Source organism: Canis lupus, chromosome 7 (assembly GCF_003254725.2).
Source record: "Canis lupus dingo isolate Sandy chromosome 7, ASM325472v2, whole genome shotgun sequence".
Lineage (NCBI taxonomy): Eukaryota > Metazoa > Chordata > Mammalia > Carnivora > Canidae > Canis > Canis lupus.
This window is the reverse complement of record NC_064249.1, coordinates 2729982-2748734: the sequence shown is the minus strand read 5'-3', so window position 1 is coordinate 2748734 and position 18753 is coordinate 2729982. Positions and strand designations below refer to the sequence as shown.

The following is an 18753-nucleotide window of genomic DNA, read 5'->3' as shown; positions in this document are numbered from 1 at the left end:
AGATTTTAGAGTAACACCCACATTTCTGATGTAGTGGTGTCATTCATCAAAATTAAAAAAGGTGGGGCATTTGAAATGAAAGATAAGGAGTTCCATTTGGGACATGATGAAATTGAAAAGAACTAAAAAAAAAATCTAAAAATGTATTAGTATGTAAATAAATAATGCTCGAGAGCATAACTTGTTAGATTCATGGTAATGAAAATAACAGGTAAAAGTGAGATTACCTTTGAAACTCATTTTTGCTTTGCAGTTTCATAGAGAATAAGGTGACCTTTCTAAGAGCCTTCAACTTTTTTTGAGTAATCCTTTTGTTTTTTCTTTTTTAGGTTTTACCCTTTCTTTCTCAAAACATAATGAAAAATATAACATATGTGGGATGCCCAAGTAGCTCAGTGGTTGAGCACCTGCCTTCAGCCCAGGGCGTGATTCCGGAGTCCCAGGATCAAGTCCCAGAGTCCAAGGATTGAGTCCCACATCGGGCTCCCTGAGGGGAGCCTGCTTCTCTCTCTGGCTAGGTCTCTACCTCCCTCTCTGTGTCTCTCATGAATAAATAAATAAAGTCTTTAAAAGTATACATAATATATGTGCATTTATGCACCCTTTCCATTCTATCATTAAAAAAAAATTTTTTTAAGTCATCTCTATGCCCAATGCGGGGCTTAACTTCACAACCCTAAGATAAAGAGTTGCGCACCCCTACCTTATCATTTTTGATTAAACATTTTTTTTTCCACAAAAGGATTGAGAGGACAAAAAAACAATGTCTATTAAAATAACCGAAACACAATCAAGATAGGCTTATATGGCCACATAAAAGATTTAGCCATATAAAATATTTCATTCTAGGGGCACCTGGCTGGGTCAGTAAGTAGAGCACACAACTCTTGATATTGGGGTTGTAAGTTCCAGCCCTACGTTGGGTGTAGAGATTACTGAAAAAAATAAAATATTTTTTAAATTCCATTCTAAGGAACATCTATTGTTTGAAAAAAACGATTTCATTCACGTGATCTACCAGACAATGTTAGGTGATATATAACATTCAGTTCATGAATTAAGATCTATTTTGTGGCTCCTTTTTAAAAAAATAATTATTACATGATTCCTAGGGAAATCACTTGAAATGCTCTACAGATCCCTCTTCTAGAAAGTTTAGATAATTGAGTTATGTGCCTAAACGTTTTAAAAGGTTTTAAATGGAAACAAAATGGTACTGAGTTTACTTCATTTACTCTGAGTAAAGATATGAGCCATAAGTCATCAGACATAGATCTCAGATTGTGATAAACGTGGGGAACTCAACATAAGCCTACAGAAGAGTAAAGTCTTAAACATTTCAATTGCCAAAAGATTGACTAAGCCTCTGTTTAATTATTAGTGCTATAAAAAGTGAGTAATATTTACCTGGCCATAATAGTACTGCATAAAAGTCACTTATCTTTCCTGCCAGGTGCCACATTTCTCACAGTTATTAAAAATAATGAGAAGAAATCTTTTGTCACTTCTTTTCCAAATCTGCCATCTCACCGTCTTATATAATTTGGGAGTTAGGGGGTTGCTAAGGAAGCTGATTGAAAAAAAAAAAAAAGCACCAACTCAAGCCCAGATCCTACATGTAATCAGTGACAAATATCTTTGTTAGTGACAAATACAAGCAACGATGTACCAGTAAGCACTGGTTCCCAAGAACGACCCCATTCAGTATCTATGTCTTCTGTAAACACCTCAACACCTGGTGCCTCAGTCCACTTGAATGATTTGAATGAGTAATTTCGGGTGCTAGTTCTTAATAAACCCGAATCATAAACAAACTTGAAGGGCTTTTCTGGTATATGTTCATGTGCAATGCTCACCAGAAATCCCATTTTACAAGAATACCAGTTCCTAACAGACGTGTCATAATGTCTTGGAAGAGTATATTCAGGAAGTTTACAGAGACTGTAACTCATTAACTGAACTTTAACATCATCATGCAATATGGGTTCAGATGACATTGTTGAATGCCTTTTGGATTTTGGCAAAGATGCCTGGGGACTCATTAGTTATCTGTCAATCATTTACAAATCCTTTCTGAAATCAGTTAGCAAATAATGCTTTATCATTATAAACATGTATCTTTGAAAATGTGAGTCATTATAGGTACGCCATACTACCGAGTTGGGTGGGATACTGAGGTTAAGACAGAAAGCCCTCGTGGAAAATGCTCACATTTGCCAAAAGGAAATGGTTAGACTGGGACTTGATTGAGAAAAATAATGACCCCAAACTGAGGTTTTCATTTGTTTTTGTGTTTTTTCCCCAGCAGAGTCGGAATGTAAATTGCTTCTTAACTGTCACTGGGGCTGAGTACTGAGCACCTGTTATTGGTAACACACGTGAGTGTTACTCCATTCCCTCTTTCACAAAAATATGTTCATTTCTCACAAAGTACTGAGTATTTATTTCTATTTAATTGACCAGATAGATAAGCTTCAAAAGGCCAAAGTAACTCATTAATGTAATATTTCCTCTGCATGCCAGTAAGTTCTACAGAAAAGTAAGAGAGTGACAAATAGTAAATAATATTTTTTAAAGGTTCCTGTAGGAGTTATTGGGAACCTAGCGGTGCCATCCTCCTTCAACTTTTGAGTTTTTGTAAAACTCAAACATTTTGTAAAATAATTCTGTCCAATCAGAGGTGTGCCAACAAATCATAAAATTCAACCTTTTTGTGGTTACATGTTTTATGAGCCACATACAAAAAGGAAGAGAAAGCAAATCACTCTATGTTATTAAATTAGAAGAATCATATGAGATCTATAGGGAGTCAAGTAGTATCTGTGACCAGACGGAACAGGTGTCAAAGACAAAACGTGAATAAAGAAACTTGCAAAAATTCCATAATGAGGAGGCACCTGAGTGGCTCAGTGGTTGAGCATCTGCCTTCGGCTCAGGTGGTTGATCCCGGGTGCCAGGATCGAGTCCCGCCTCGGGCTCCCTGCAGGGAGCCTGCTTCTCCCTCTGCCTGTGTCTCTGCCTATCTCTCTCTCTCTCTCTCTCTCTCTCTCTCAGGAATAAATAAATAAAATCTTTTAAAATATAAATAAAATAAAGTTCCATAATGAAAGATATGTCTCTCCCCTAGGACTCTAAGTCACACGGTCCATACTGGTTTTTAAGGGCATTTAAATATGTATCGAGCTCTTTCTCTTTCCTAATCAGGACACTGAGCATTCTCATATGATCTCATTTTACTTCTCACAGCAACACTATTGGATTCTGTTGTCATTTTCACTTCTGAAGAATTTATAAGGCTTAAGGAAGTCAAGTATTACTTTGCCCCTGAGTAAAGGACAAAGCAGGGACAGGAGTTGTGAACTTTCTGATCCCAAGTCTCAGGTTCTTAACTACCACCTTCATTTATATCATGATCTCAGAATGTGTTCTCATGCTCAGATAGGTTGCATCCACCAAGTACAACTGCATGGTCTCCCAGGGAAACACAATTGCATCCTCAGAGTGTTGAGAAGCTGATGGACAATGCTAGTTTATGAATTGAACAATATGTTAAACATTTTGACATGTAGAAAAGAAGACCCATATATTTCCAAGTAGTTACAGGTATAAAATATGCTTATGAAAATATATGCCCCTTTTGAATTTTCTTTTTTTATTAAATATTTTATTTATTTATTCATGAGAGAGAGAGAGAGAGGAAAAGACATAGGAAGAGGGAGAAGCAGACTCCATGCAGGGAGCCTGATGCAGGACTCAAACTCAGGACCCCAGGATCACTCCCTGAGCCAAAGGCAGAGATGCTCAACCACTGAGTCGCCCAGGTGCCCCCGCCTTTCTGGATTTTCATCTAAAATTAGTAGTCATTGGTTGGGGCGCCGGGCTGCCTCAGTTGGTGGAGCATGTGAGTCTTGATCTCAAGGTTCTAGTTTGTTCCCCACGTTGGGTGTAGAGATTACTTAAAAATATGTAAAATTTTAAAGAAAAAATAGACAAAATAAAATTAATAGTCATGGACGTCAATAAAAATCATATTTTGAAATTCACTATATATTTAGCAGAAAAAATTAAATAATGCCTACCATGGTGTCAGTGCAAAGTAGACTGGGTTGGTTATGTGCACAAAAGAACTTAAAGCTCAGGGATCCCTGGGTGGCAGCAGCGGTTTAGCGCCTGCCTTTGGCCCAGGGCGCGATCCTGGAGACCCAGGATTGAATCCCACGTCGGGCTCCCGGTGCATGGAGCCTGCTTCTCCCTCTGCCTGTGTCTCTGCCTCTCTCTCTCTCTCTCTCTCTCTCTGTGTGTGACTATCATAAATAAATAAATTAAAAAATTAAAAAAAAAAAAGAACTTAAAGGTCAGAGGAAAAAACAGCGTGTTTACCAAATGCCTGCCCCACTGGCAGCCAGAGTCACCAATTTCCTCACTTCGTGTGAACCAGCACCAGTTTTAAACTACCCACATTCCATGAGCAGGTCTCTTCAACAAAATCTCACCTTGATGAGGCTGTGTGAATATTTAACTGGGGACACTTCCAGCACCCCTGAGGAGCACAGTCACGGCCTTGGCCACCGCTCACCCTGCCTTCCAGAATTCACCCAGACCTCAAGTCACCCAATCCCATACGGAGGGGAGTCTGCATCAGGCCGGGTTTGAGCCAACAACACAGCTAAAAGGCAGGGGACGGGGAGAGAGAGAAAGCCTTCTTTATTCTTATTTCCCTTCTATCTGGTCTCTCTCCACAAAGCATGTTTATCACTCGGAAGTTATATTCCAATATTTCAACTGAAATAAAGAAAGGCAAGAGGGAGAAATGAAAACATAACAGTACTCAGAATAAACAACAAAGAAAAAAGGGATCATAAAGTGTAACGTGAACCTTCAGACAGTGACCACTAAATCTATTCCATAATGTATGAAATTGTGTTACAACAAAAGTCCATATATGAAGTTATAAACTACCTGCATACACACATACACACCCCATTTGCTTAGTTCAAAAGAAGCGTTGATGTTAATATTGTTTAAAACCACCCGAAGGCTTGAAAATGTATCTGTGTGGCCTTTGATCACTGATAGAGGCAAATTCTCTACCCGAAACCTAAAAGAATAAAATAAAATCTAAAATTTAACAGTGAAACTCGCTAGAGGCATACGTTTATACTCTAAGTGACCCAGTAGCCTAATCCAATCGAGATTTCAGAGAAGGTCCCTTACCTCTTTACTGACCGTACAGTGACTGCAGGTGGCCGTCCCTTCCTAATCGAGGCCCTGCTCTCTCACTGCTAGCTGGAGAGAACAGGTGTCCGGGGGATCCTGCAAACGGCTTTTTCCTTTATGAAACTTTTTCTTCCATAGGAATGAAAAATTCGGACTTTCGCGTCATTGACACTCTGATTTAAGCAACTGATCTAATTAGATTATAATGTGGTCATTAAGGGAACATACATAGTCTCTTTAGATATATGTAGGCACCTTTCTATTCACTTACCTTTTCTTCTAGGGTCCTGGGCCAGAGATACAACTACGTGGGCACACCCCTCACCAACACCAAGTCTTTCTTTTTTTTTTCTTTTTTAAGTCTTTCCATCTAAAGAGTTTTTTTTTTTTTTAAGATTTTATTTATTTATTCATGAGAGACACAGAGAGAGAGAGAGGCAGAGACACAGGCAGAGGGAAAAGCAGGCTCCATGCAGGGAGCCTGATATGGGACTCGATCCCAGGACTCCAGGATCACATCCTGGGCCGAAGGCAGGCGCCCAACCGCTAGCCATCTAGGGATCCCCCTATCTAAAGAGTTTCAAGGGCTCAGAGAAACATTGTGGAGTTTTCCAACTTTATGGCCACGAAGACAATGAATAAAACTGTTCATCCAGAAACCAGTCTTCTAACCCACTGACAATGTATCCCCAAGGTACGTAGAGATATATTTTTAAATAATCTTGACATTTGTTTCAAAGAGATTAAAAGCCATAAGAACAGCTAAAAGCATAGGTTTCTGCGAGAAGGATCCAGTTCCCCCAGGTCCTGCGAATCCCTCACAATACACTGGGGACAGGCACCCCCAGTTGGGTATGGAGATGGGGAAGGGAGGGCCTATGAGAGGAAAAGTTTCTATTCACAGAGGAATCTCAATGTGCCTCTTTTTCAACATCCTGGGCTCATAGTATTTGACAAGAGGAGAAATCATCCATTTTAATTTAATTCCGATTTCTTCCATACCCACAATTTCACAGAAATATAAATACGAAAGTGTGTTTTTAAAACAGATGAAATTGGGGCACCCGGGGGGCTCAGCGGTTGGGCATCTGCCTTCAGCTCAGGCCATGACCGTGGGGTCCCAGGATCGAGTCCCACATCGGGCTTCCTACATGGAGCCTGCTTCTCCCTCTGCCTATGTCTCTGCCTCCCTCTCTCTCTGTCTCTCATGAATAAATAAAATTTTAAAATAAAATAATATTAAATTAAAAAAATAAAACAGATGAAATTAACAGACCATTTTGTTTTATGAAAAATTCCAAATGTTGTATTCTAACCATAGAACAACTAGGGCGTGAATATACGAGGTGGGTTGTAAAAGGCAATTACCACGTAACCCTTCAAGAAGACAGCTACTTCATAAAGCAAAACGCATCTCTAATCAAGCTGAGCCATAAGACGTGAATTTCTCCCTTAATGTACTGCTTGTAGTTCTTCAAGTTCTTCAAGTAACATTAAAGGCTCAAGTCAAAACATGATTGTTGATTCTAGGAAAAGTACCGATGTGATTGTTCAAATGGGGAGCTGACCTAGCTGCTTTTTAAAACGGAATGTTATTTTTACATTTTAAGAATGACAGACAGACAATCTGTGGTTATTTAGACATGAGTATGTTGGAGAAAATTCTCAAATATGAAGGAACCTGTTACTTCAAGAAAAAAAAAAAAACAGACTGATGGTACTTTTCCCTATTGATAAATTCAGGCTTACAAATGAAAATTTGGATTTAAGAAAATTTGTATATTCCGCTGTGAGTTTGACGACAGCTTTGCAGGATTTTAAAGACTTTTGATGAGATCACTAGTAATAATCACAAATAGAATTTTTGATACTCTATAACGAAATGTGTTTGTTGACATTTGGAAAGTTTGTCAGATTTGATGAACCTACATTTTCCAAATTACCAATGTAAGATGCAACAAAATCATGCATAGGTAAAGGGTGTATTTGAAGTATAAAATAAGTCAATGAATTTTAGAGTCATAGAGCACAGAAAGTTCACAATATGGTTTCAGATTCCACATTTCGACTAATCTTTAAGAAGATATTACTTGTGGAGTTTTGGTGTAGTTTTGAAGAAAAAAAATCCATAATTATCTGAAAAAATATTACAGTTATTGTAGTAGTCCTCCTTTTTCTTTTTTTTTATTATTTTTTTATTTATTTATTTTTAGTCCTCCTTTTTCTAACTTCATATCTTGAAGACCATATTTTCTAAATATACACTTCAACCAAGATAATATATTGCTAAGGACTGAACACAGAAGCAGATATGAGAACCAACTTTCTATAAGGTAGACATGAGGAGCGCGTGCGTGGCTCAATCAGCTAAGTGTCTGCCTTTGGCTCAGGTCATGATCCCGTAGTCCAGGATGAAGCTCTGCTTCTGGCTCCCTGCTCAGCAGAGAGCCTGCTTCTCCCTCTAGCTCTGCCCCTACCTCTGCTTGTGCTCTCTCTCCCTCTTTCTCTGTCAAATGAATAAATAAAACCTTAAAAAATATAGAGAGACATTAAAAAGACTTCTGAAAATGCTTTTTATGAATTATTTTATTTTGAAAAATGGTTATTTCTAATTCAGGGATCCCTGGGTGGCGCAGCGGTTTGGTGCCTGCCTTTTATTTAACATGTGTTATGCATATTAACATGTTTCAATAAAAATAAATTAGTATATTTATAAATCAATAACTTTTCACTTTCTCAATTTTAATTTTGAATACAATAAATACTCATAATTCACAGAAGTGAAAATATTTTGGGGTCCTCCTGTTAAGAGAAGAGCTGCTTTGCAGAGTCATATATCCTTTCATATATATCTATATATATTTTTTTTAATTTATGATAGTCACAGAGAGAGAGAGAGAGAGAGAAGCAGAGACATAGGCAGAGGGAGAAGCAGGCTCCATGCACCGGGAGCCCGACGTGGGATTCAATCCCGGGTCTCCAGGATCGCGCCCTGGGCCAAAGGCAGGCGCTAAACCGCTGCGCCACCCAGGGATCCCCTTTTCATACCTATATTATAGGTACATTTCTAGTATTGAGGTCATATTATTGTTTGATTATTCATTACTTTTTATAAATAATTTTTTATTTTAATTATTTTTTTTAAAGTAAGCTCTATACTCAACAACGTTAAGAGTCACATCCTCTACCCATTAAGCCAGCCAGGTGTCCCTGTTGTTTGATTATTTAAAAATAACAGCAGTGGTGCCTGAGTGGCTCAGTATGTTAAGCAGCTGACTCTTGGTTTCTGAGGACCATGAGATCATGGTCCTGGGATAGAGCCCAGAGTGGGGCTCTGCACTTACAGTGGGGTGGGCTTGAGATTCTCTCCCTTTCCTTCCATCCCTCCCCCTGTTCACTCTTTCTCTGTCTCTCTAAAATAATCAAATAAATAAATAAAACCTCTAAAAAAAAGAAAAAAGCAAAGAACTAACATGGATAATTATAATCGCCAAATCCTTTTTAGTTTGAAATGCTTGTACATCTAAAATACTTCACTTTCCAGCCTCCCCTGCAGCTAAAGGTAAGTATGTATCTGATTTCTGCATAGTGAGATATAAGCAAAGTGTTTATGTGGTACTTTCCTGAAATGTTCTTAAAAAGAAGTATGCGTTCTCTGCCCTTTCTACATACTGCTTCCTGGTATGGAATGATGGCTGGAATTCTAGCAGCCATTCTGAAACATGAAGACAAGAGATAAAGGATAGTAAAATGGAAGGAATCAGGTTCTGAACAACTTTGTAGAGCTATTGTACCATCCCTGGATTGTCTACATCTGACTTCTAAGAGAAAAATTAAGATTTTTTTTAAACCACTCTTATTCTGACTTTTCTATTATATGCAGTGAAATCTAATCCAAGAAAATATAATTTTGATGGGAAAAATGCTGTACATAAACATTTTGAGTTTTCTAAGTAGAATCTCTAAACAGAAAAATGCTGTACATAAACATTTTGAGTTTTTAAACTAGAATCTAAATACAATAGGAAAAATGTTTGCTTCATTCGAGAAATCAAAACAAACAAGAAAACACCAAACTGTTCCACAACATGGGAAAAGATATGCATTATTATAAGAATCCATAGTTTATTACCTTGAAGAACAATAAGGATCTTTAACAAGAACCTAAAACTACTGTTGGTCATTTTAGTAATAGTTCTTTCATGGCGAAGTAATCCAGATTTTTCCCTGTGGATTCAAGCAAAGAATAATAACTTGAAATCATGGAAAATGTATTTATACATTCATCACTTTGCCAGCACTAACCTCAAAGTATAAATTTTTTACTTTATTGGAGTAAAGAGATAGGCTGTCCTTTTCATCAACTGACCAGTGTACAAACAAGCCAAGATTAACTCTGCAGCTAATGAAGAGGTGTGATTAAAAAGTTGGTTGACAACACATGATTAAATAAATGACCATAAGATTGGAAATGCTACCTGTAGTATTTTAAAGTGTCAATCATATCTCTAGTCATCATTTAAAGAATTAATGTGTCCTAATGTTATCATCTAAAATATGTTTACAGAGGTCAGAAGAGCTACGCCTGTCCTCCTCTTTGCAAAGAGGTGATGACATCAAGAGGGTATGACACAAGCTTAAGTTTAGTTAGTAGATTTAAGTTGGTTTGGAGTTTTATCCACCAGGTATGATCTTCTGACCCCTCAGTTTTACAACTTTCCACTCTCTGTGCTGCATAGCACCTCTCCACTTGTGAGTTAATCATTTCTTTGCCATTATCTGCCAGGAGTTCTTATCTCTTTTGCTGTCACTTTATAACAGGGTCCTCTTATCAACTAGCATAGAGTCATGTGATACATCTAAGCCTATCAAAAGTTTCCATTCTTCTGATTAGAAACCATCATGTAACTGGATACATGGTTTACAGCAGGCCACTAATGCTGGAAAAAGTACAGAGTCCAGGGAAGGACTTACTTGTAACTTTTTGAATTCTTAGATTTCTTTTTTTTTTTTTTTTGCTACTTTTTTAACTTTCACTAAAGGTTACTGTAGTCTTGTGTGACCTCCCAAGGGCTACAAAATTTGACAAGCTGCACTTTTTCTTATACTCAATGATTTCTGCGTTAAACCAAAGGATCACCTATAATTTTACTAAGAATGTCTTCTAATTCGGATACTGGAAATTTGCAAGATTCTCTAAAGCACGGACTTACACCTATTGGTAAGTAGGAATTGCTCTATTTATCATCCATTTATTATTCTGCTACTACATTAATTCAAGTAATTTAAACTCATTGATGTATTTAGTACTATAAGCCATTGCTTCTCTTGTCTATTAAAAGCACATAAGCCCATGTATGTATCACACATTTATCTTTTTTTAAAAGATTTTATTTATTTATTCATGAGACACACACACACACACACACACACACACACACACACACACACACACAGAGGCAGAGATACAGGCAGAGGCAGAAGCAGGCTCCATGCAAGGAGCCCAAGATGGGACCGGATCCCGGGACTCCAGGATCATGCCCCGGGCCAAAGGCAGGCACCAAACCACTGAGCCACCCAGGGATCCCCCATTTATCTTGCTTAAAGTTAAAAAAAAGCAAATGGGTATTTCAATATTATTCATTATATCCACTGTTTTTGGACGTCCATTCATTAGTCTCTAACAGAAACAAAAATGCATAATATATATATTTCATCACTAATATTTTCTGATAATTTCTAATCAGAGATAATAAGCTACAATTTGAACAACTTGAAACGAGCTAACCATATGGAGGCATCATTGATCAAACGTTAACAAATAGCTTCAGATATTTGTAAAGCCTCAAGCCATACCACGCTATGGTGTCTCATTGATTGCAGACACTATAGAGTATCTTTTGTTTTTCTGATAAATAAAAGCCACGCAAAATCCACGTATTTTCAATATATGTATTTAATAAATAAATATATATGGAAATATATATGTATGTATATGCATGTGCACACACACACACCATCGTTAAGGATTAGAATTTAAGGGTTATTATCTGTTTCTCGAAATAATGGGCGTGGGTTGCTTTTATAAATGGAGGTAAATAAAGCTAATTTTCATTTCTAAGAAGAATAAAAAATATTAGTGTTACAGCAAGGATACATTCAATTAATCCTAAAAGTAAAGGACTAAAAGGAAGTGACTTCCAGTGGCCTGTAATTAATAGTCAGCTGGCAGTCAAGCCCTCCTTCCTTTCCCTTAGCGTTGGAAGGGCCTGTGCCCCTTCCTGTAGCACTTTCTTGGGCTTTGGAACTGGAATTTCCCTGCGAATTCGCAGGGGCCTGTCAGGAGCTCCCGAGTTCCAGCTCCGCTGCTGAAACAAGAAGCCAAATCAAGGCTTGGGCTTTTCCTCCTTCTCCCTTGATAACCAGCTGACTCCACTGAGTGCAGAGATTGCTTTTTTATGGGCCACTACACCCTATAGTATATCCATTGAGGAAATGGTAACTCCCCCCACCCACCCCCCAAAATATCTGTACTTACGAAAAAGAAAACACGAGGAAAGCAATCAGAGCGCAACAGAGAATCGGCTGCTCTGCAGATAAAAAGGAAATACGAGCACGAGCAGGGGAAAGAGAAACCCGAAGCATCTCAGATCTTTCTCGCCCGCAAACCCGCCGCGCGCGCTCACGCCCACCCCCTCCCGGCGGGACTGGCGGCGCGTTCCCGGGGCGAGAGCGCGCTGGAGCCGGGCGGGGGGGGCCTGGGGCTTGCGGGGGGTCTGCGGGGGGCTTGTGGGGCGGGGCCTGGGGCCTGCGGGGGCTCTGCGGGGGCGGGGCCTGGGGGGGTCTGCGGGGGGCTTGTGGGGCGGGGCATAGAGCCTGAGGGGCTGGGGCCTGCGGGGGGGGGCTAGTGGGGTGGGGCCTGCGGAGGCGGGGCCTGGGGCTGCGGGGGGTCTGCGGGGGGCGGGGCCTGGGACCTGCGGGGGGTCTGCGGGGGCGGGGCCTGGGGCTGCGGTGGGCTTGTGGGGCGGGGCCTGGGAGTTGCGGGGGCGGGACCTGCGGGGGGGCTAGTGGGGTGGGGCCTGGGGCCTGCGGAGGCGGGGCCTGGGGCTGCGGGGGGGGTAGTGGGGCGGGGCCTGGGGGCTGCGGGGTTGGAGCCTGGGGCTGCGCGGGGGGGGGGGCCTGCGAGGGGGCTTGTGGGGCGGGGCCTGGGGGCTGCGGGGCGGAGCCTGGGGAGCTGCGGGGCGGGGCCTGGAGGGCTGCACGGGGGGAGGAGCCTGGGGGCTGCGGGGGGGGGTCTGAGGGGCGGGGAGGGGGGCGCGGGGCCTGGGGGGCTGCGGGGCGGGGCTGGGGATCCCGAGGTGGCGCATCTGGTGGAGTTCCGCCGACTCCCCCCCCTCCACCCCCGGAGCTGCGGCGACCCGCGGAGGGCGACCCCGCCCCCGTCTCCGCGCCGCGTCCCAGGCACCGCGGGGGGCCCCAGGCCGCGGGGCCCGCTGAGGACGGAGGGCGGTGCGCCCCGGGCACGCGGAGGGCTGCAACCCACGGGCGTGGGGAGTCCGGGTCCCAGAGGGCCAGAACCTGCGCGACGTGGGCCCCCCCAGGGCCTGCTAAGTTCCGGGGGTGCGGCGCTCGGCGAGGCGATCCCCAAACCCTAAAGCTCCCGGCACTTCCCGGCCAGGTCCCGGGACGAGCAGATCCCAGCCAATTTTCCGGTCAAAGAAACCTCCTTCCGGAGCTGGTGCTCGGCCCGGGCCGGTCCAGACCCCGCGCTCTCCCTCTCCCAGTACCTGCGATTCCATCTGCGCCCGGGGTGGCCCCCAAGGTCATTCCTGGGGGCTTCTTGGCCAGACCAGGCACCCAACGGGCTGCCAGAGAAAGGGGACGTTGTGAGCCCTCAGTCTGAACAGTTGGGACTGACCCCGGCCCTAAGAGGAATTGCCTCTTGGATTCTGACTGGCCAGGGCAGGCCCGGCGACAGGAATCCGCAGGTGCAGCTGTAGAGGGTGCCGGTCTCTGCAGTGGCACTGAGGTGGCCCATCAGGATGGCGTGGGGAGGGGTTCACAAGACCGAGGCCAAGGCAGGTAGAGATCACTCAGGGTTCCCCACTCCACATTAATTCAGTTGTGTTGTACTAACAAATGTGCCTCTGTGCTGTCTCTGTGGGTCCTGGGTGGCCATGACATTCTCCTTCTCTGCGCACTGGTGGTTCCATGAAAACTGTGTACAGATGTCTGTACTCCTATAGAAAAGTGGGAATAAGACACCATTGCTCCCTCTGCCTACCTGCAAGATAGTCACAGTGTGGTGTAAAAGCAGCAGACTTCGGGTTATAACCAGATTGTTCCCTTAAAGTTAACTAGTTCTGGGACATTGTCCAAGTTCTTGGTTTCTGGCTTAGGTGGTTTTTTTTTTTTTCTTTTTCCCAAATGGGGCAATTTCACTGATGATATACAGTAGTAACATAAGAGAGCACAAGAGAGAAACAGAAAAAGAAAGAATAAAGTATTTGTCCATATTAACAAAAGAGCCAAATCTGAACGGCCTGAAAAATAACAAGTATTTAATGACTCTTCTGCAACGTGCTCAACATTATTGCTTTGATTTGTATTAAATTCACGTAATTCTTCAGATTAAGTGCATTTATGGACATTATACCCATTCAGGATGCTGTTGTATAATGTCCACAGGAAGTTGCGTCTGCATAGTTAGGAGTACATGATACACAATGCAAACACTCTTGAGACACTGTATAAAGTTGGTTATCTAGTCCTCTTAGCACTCTCAGAATCTGATTTTATTCCAGCAATAACCTCCAGTAAGCTCTGTGCCCATACTGATCTCTGAAAGTAGACATCATGCGGTAGAAAATGCCTGTTATGCCACCCCAAACTCTGGCCGGCTTTATTTGCAGTGCTGTTAGGAACCTCGGTCACCCAAATCCATGTTCTGATTCTTGCTGCTGGGCTTAGGCAGCCGGTTCCCTCCAGGAAGCTAAACTCTGATGCCTCTTCTCCTTCCCTGCCTCAGCCCAACTCCAACAGGGTGCTTCCCAAACTCTCCTTGCTGACCTTGATCTACAAGTTCTAACTGGAGCCAAAGGATTTCCTTAACATCACTTCTAATAAACCAAGAGAGACTTATGGAGGCAGAGAGGAGAGAGGGGCTTGGTAGAGCTTTTTTTCTTTTACTTAACGCCTCTCCCAAGACACAACGTCTAGGGTTATCTTAAATTCAGCCTTGAACTTGAGATGAGCTAGAGAAGGGCTCTGGGACAGACTCCCCCCTGAAGGCCCAGCTTCCCCAAGCACTTCCAGGGATGCTTTATGCAGGGCAGGAGTCAGACATCTTGCTCCTGAAGACTAGAACCTACCTCAGGATAAAGCTACTGCTTCGGGTTTCACTGCCCCACTCTCTACCTTATTGGAACAAAAACTTCTGTGAGAAATCCAGTTGGCTTCAAGGAGCTTTAGGAGTGTGGGGGCCTTGATGTTTGGGAAGGCCCCAAGGGAAGAGTTGAAATATAACCAGCGTGAGCTTGAGAGGTTAGGCCTGGAAGAACCAGGTGGACTCAACCTGACCAGACAAATTATTAAAGGCTGCCTCTTTTTAGTCTTTTGGGAAGCTCTGATATGAGTGTTTTTACGTAATAAGTAAGAAAAGACACACTTAACTTTTAAACTTCAAATAATCTGAATACAGGTGAACAGCAGCAGTTTGGTGAGCAGTTTTTTTTTTTTTTTTTTGGTGAGCAGTTTTATCTGAGGGTGTAATTAAGTCCCTGAGGACTATGTCAAGCGCTGCAGTTAAATTAGCAAGTACTTCCCACTGGAAGGATCTTATTTTAAATCGTTCTAGAATGGTTAGCGATTCCCTCCCTAGTTATTTTCCTTGCAGAAAGAGGAGTGTGGCTAAAGTTAGAGGAAAAGAGATGAATATAGAGGAGAACTGATATTTATTAACAGAATGATATGTTGCTTTACCGGCACTGTCTCATGCGATTATAAAGTTTGTTGACAATTTTACTGATGACAAAAGTGAATCAGAAAGGTCACGTGATTTGCCCAACATCACTTGCCCTGTCAGGGGAGTGAACTATAAACGGAGCTCGTGGATGTGATTCTGAAATCCATGCTCTTTCCTCAAAGTTGTGATGATTTGCCTTTGTTGACATAAAGGAATTATGATTAAAAACAATGTTTATCTACTCAGACTTTCTTCCAAAAGGCATCTTGGGTTTAAGAAGACGGTTTCGGAATTGGCTCTTTATCTTTCTTTTCACTGCACCGTGGAACTCAGATCCCAGCAGAATTCAGAAGGGTGGGATGGGGAGAGACGTAGGGGGCAGGGTGGAGCAGGGTGGGAGAAGAGAGCCTTGGGGCAGAGCTAAGCAGGTAGGAGGGCACCTTGGGTCTTGCGCTCTGGGTTCCTGGAGAGGACCTCTGGAGTCTGGGGGGGGGGGGGCGGGGAGTTTCGCTTGCAGTTATGGACTGTATGCTGGCAACTCCACAGCCGCTGACAGACCTGGGAATTGAGAGAACATTCGGGGAGCATCTATTTGTGATGGAGTTGGTGGGTCGGAGGAGGGCAGAGAAACCACTCAAAATGATTGACCGACTTCAGAGAGAAAAGGCCCTTTTCTTACCCTGAGGGCCAAACGGGATACTCTGAGCACACACAGCCACCCCCCCCCCCCCCGATTTTGGGTACTTTTGACAAACCGGGGCGTTTTCCTAGGGAGGTAGATGGTGGTCCCCGAGGCAGCGCCGGCTGCTGCAGTGGCTGCTGACCCGTGCCCCGACCTGGCCGTCCACAGCCTCGGCCCCCAAGCCCACCTGCTCCAGCGGCCACCTGCCCTGGACTGAATAGAAACCCCGTGGGAAGCCCGCACCAGGTGCCCCACACGCATCCCCAGTCTCCAGACGAGAAACCCTGGTGGTGGTGGTGGGGGGGGGACGGTCCCAAGCCTGTGTGATCGCGGGCCACCGCGTCCTATTCGTCACACTGGCCTTAGCTTGGGGGAGGTGCCGGCACCCCAAGCCTGCGACCGCGTAGCCCCCTCCTGGGGCCGCCTTCGCACCGCTGGCGGGAGGGCGAGCAGACCACCGCGAGCCCCCCCTTTCTTTTCGGGCCACCTGGGGTGGACAGACCCAGCTCCGCGCCCATCGATCCCAAGATCTGAAGCCCCAGCGCGGGGGCTTTCCCAAGCCCAGGGCCTCGACGGCGCTGAGCCCCTGCCCTCAGGTCCCCTGCAGTCCGGCCGGGCTCGCTGCAACGGTGGCCCTGAGGCCTCCGGGGCCCAGATCAGTTCCCAGTCCGGGTCGAGGCGGGGGCTTGGGGGGGGGGAACCCTGCATGCGCCCCCTCCGACCTGCAGAACACCGCTCCCGCACTGCGTGGTCCCCAGGACCTACGGGGTGGCTCCGACAGTGGCGTCTCGCAGTTTGGAGCTGGGCTGACCCACATCTCCATTTCAATGACAGAGGAAGAGCTAGATTAGATTGGACCACCTACCCAAGGGTATTTCCCCTCGCCAGCGCCCTGCTCCAGACCGGATCTGCCCGCCCACTTCGAGAAGGGCACCGGCTACACCAAAGCGGGGCGCGCCTGGACCCCTGGGTTGGGGCAATAGTCTCCAAAGAAAATGAAGCCAAAAAGTCTACTTGGGAAGCTCTTCTTTTTTACAGAGATGCAGATTACGATAATCCAGGCCCAACCCTCTGAAAACTTCACCTTTCCTTTAGGGCAAGGGTGGGAGGTAGGTTGGGGGAAGGGGCCGGAGGAGCCCAGATCACCTGGATAATTGCTTCACCTTGTCACTCCCCCCGTCAGTGAAGTTGGGACCACGATATATTGAGGTCCTCTCCTAGTGATCGTGAATCAATCCCCCTTTGGCTACCCCTAATCCACGTCTTTCCCGGGCTTGTGTGTCTAAATTGATGGCAATTTCTCCTCCTGCTCTCCCGGCTGGGGTGGATGAGGTCTCAAGTAGTTACTTACACATGTACCAGGAAAGGATCTTTTTTTTTTTTTTTTTTTTTTTTAACTAGGCAAGACTTCTCACCTATTCAAGTTTATTTTTTCAAAGCTTTGGCCAGTACGGTGCCCCTTGGTAATTTGTAGGTCTGTGCTGAAATTTAACCCCTCTCATCAAAGTGCTCTGGCCCCCGGCTGGGGGAGCCTGGAAAGGGGAGGGTGGGGGCGGATAGGCCAGCCCCCTGGGCTCAGGAGCGGGACTCTGGAACTCTAGCTAAACTTAATTTTCAGAGAAAGGCTAAAGTGGCTTCTGATGGGATTTTGTAGTGGGAGGGGCGGAGAAAATGAGGCCGAGCCCGAGTTTTCAGTAGGCTGATAAGCTCGCTTCTCTTTCACCTCTGGCTATCCGGGCCACTTGGTGGAGACTTTTTCGGAAAGCAAAAACAAAAAACAAAATCTAGGTTTACTTCTGAGGCTGAGAGTTAGACACATGCTACGAGAAGAGTAATGATGCTGGTTTCTTAAAAACACCAAAAAGTAGCAAAGGAGGAGGCCTTTGGAAATTGTCTCCAAGAATGCAGCTGTGCGAGTGCCCCCACCCCCACCCCCGACCCGGGCGCGCGGGATGAGTGGCACTTCTACGTGGGCACCTGTATTTTCCGAGCCCAGGGCACCCGAACCAGTCCTAAAAACCCGTGCCACTGCCCGCTCCCTTTGCAGCCTGCACGCGTTAAGCGCGGGGGCCGCCGGCAGTGCCCGGGTCAGGTCAAGGGCAGGCTGCTCCCGCTCGCTCTGAGATGCAGGCGCCGGGCAGAGGCGGCGGGTGACACGCCCGCGGGTGGGGGGTGCGGGCCGGCTGAGTGGGGCGCACGGCCCCGTAACGCTGAGCCTGGATAAAATATGCCAGGACTGCGCTCCTCGGGCTCATCAAGGCTGCGGGAGCCTCCCCGAGCCATCATCCTTTATAATTGCAACCGTCAATCAATGCTTTAAGACAAAGTCAGGACCGGGAAGGACGAGCCCCGGAGACCAGCCTCGTCGGAAGGAAGGGGGAGGCGCGGGGGAGGCGAGGGGCGAGGGGCGAGAAGTTTGCCAGAAGTTGGCAGAGGGATGCGGGGACGCAATCGGGAATGCGCACCGTGGCTGCGGCCGCAACCGCCTCCCCCGGCCCCCGGCCTCTGCTCGGTGGTCTGCGCCGCCAGCTAAGTCCCCCGCAGGGGTGGGGGGGGGTCCCTAAATGTGCGCCCACCGAGACGCCGGGTTAAGATGCCTCTGGCTGAGCGGGGGCGGGGGACTTCGGTGTTCCAAGCCGCTCGCGGGGCTGTCGGTGGGTCGGGACAGGGACAGGCCCCGCTCCCTGCTCCCACCTCGAATGCCTCCCCCCTCTCTCCGCCACTTGGCTCTTCTTCCTCGCTGCTGCCCCTGCAACCTAGCACCATCCTCAGGGGGCCCACCCGGGGCACCTCCTCCTGTCCCCCTCCTTCCGGGAGGGTGTTGTGGGGATGCCCAGGCCCATCCCGGGTCACCGCCAGGCTGTCGGGGGGCTCCGGTGCAGCCCGGCCC

At 45.5% G+C, this 18753-nt stretch overlaps 1 protein-coding gene across 1 annotated transcript in view; it reads left to right on the top strand.

The window, feature by feature from the left end:
* The first annotated feature begins 10136 nt into the window (after positions 1–10136).
* The window catches only part of NR5A2 (nuclear receptor subfamily 5 group A member 2), a 138012-nt gene continuing 129395 nt past the window's right edge, over positions 10137–18753 (top strand). The window contains exon 1 of the mRNA XM_025458635.3: positions 10137–10438. Coding sequence (XP_025314420.1) covers positions 10375–10438 — 64 coding nt within the window. The 5' untranslated portion in view covers positions 10137–10374. The remainder of the gene's footprint in view (positions 10439–18753) is intronic.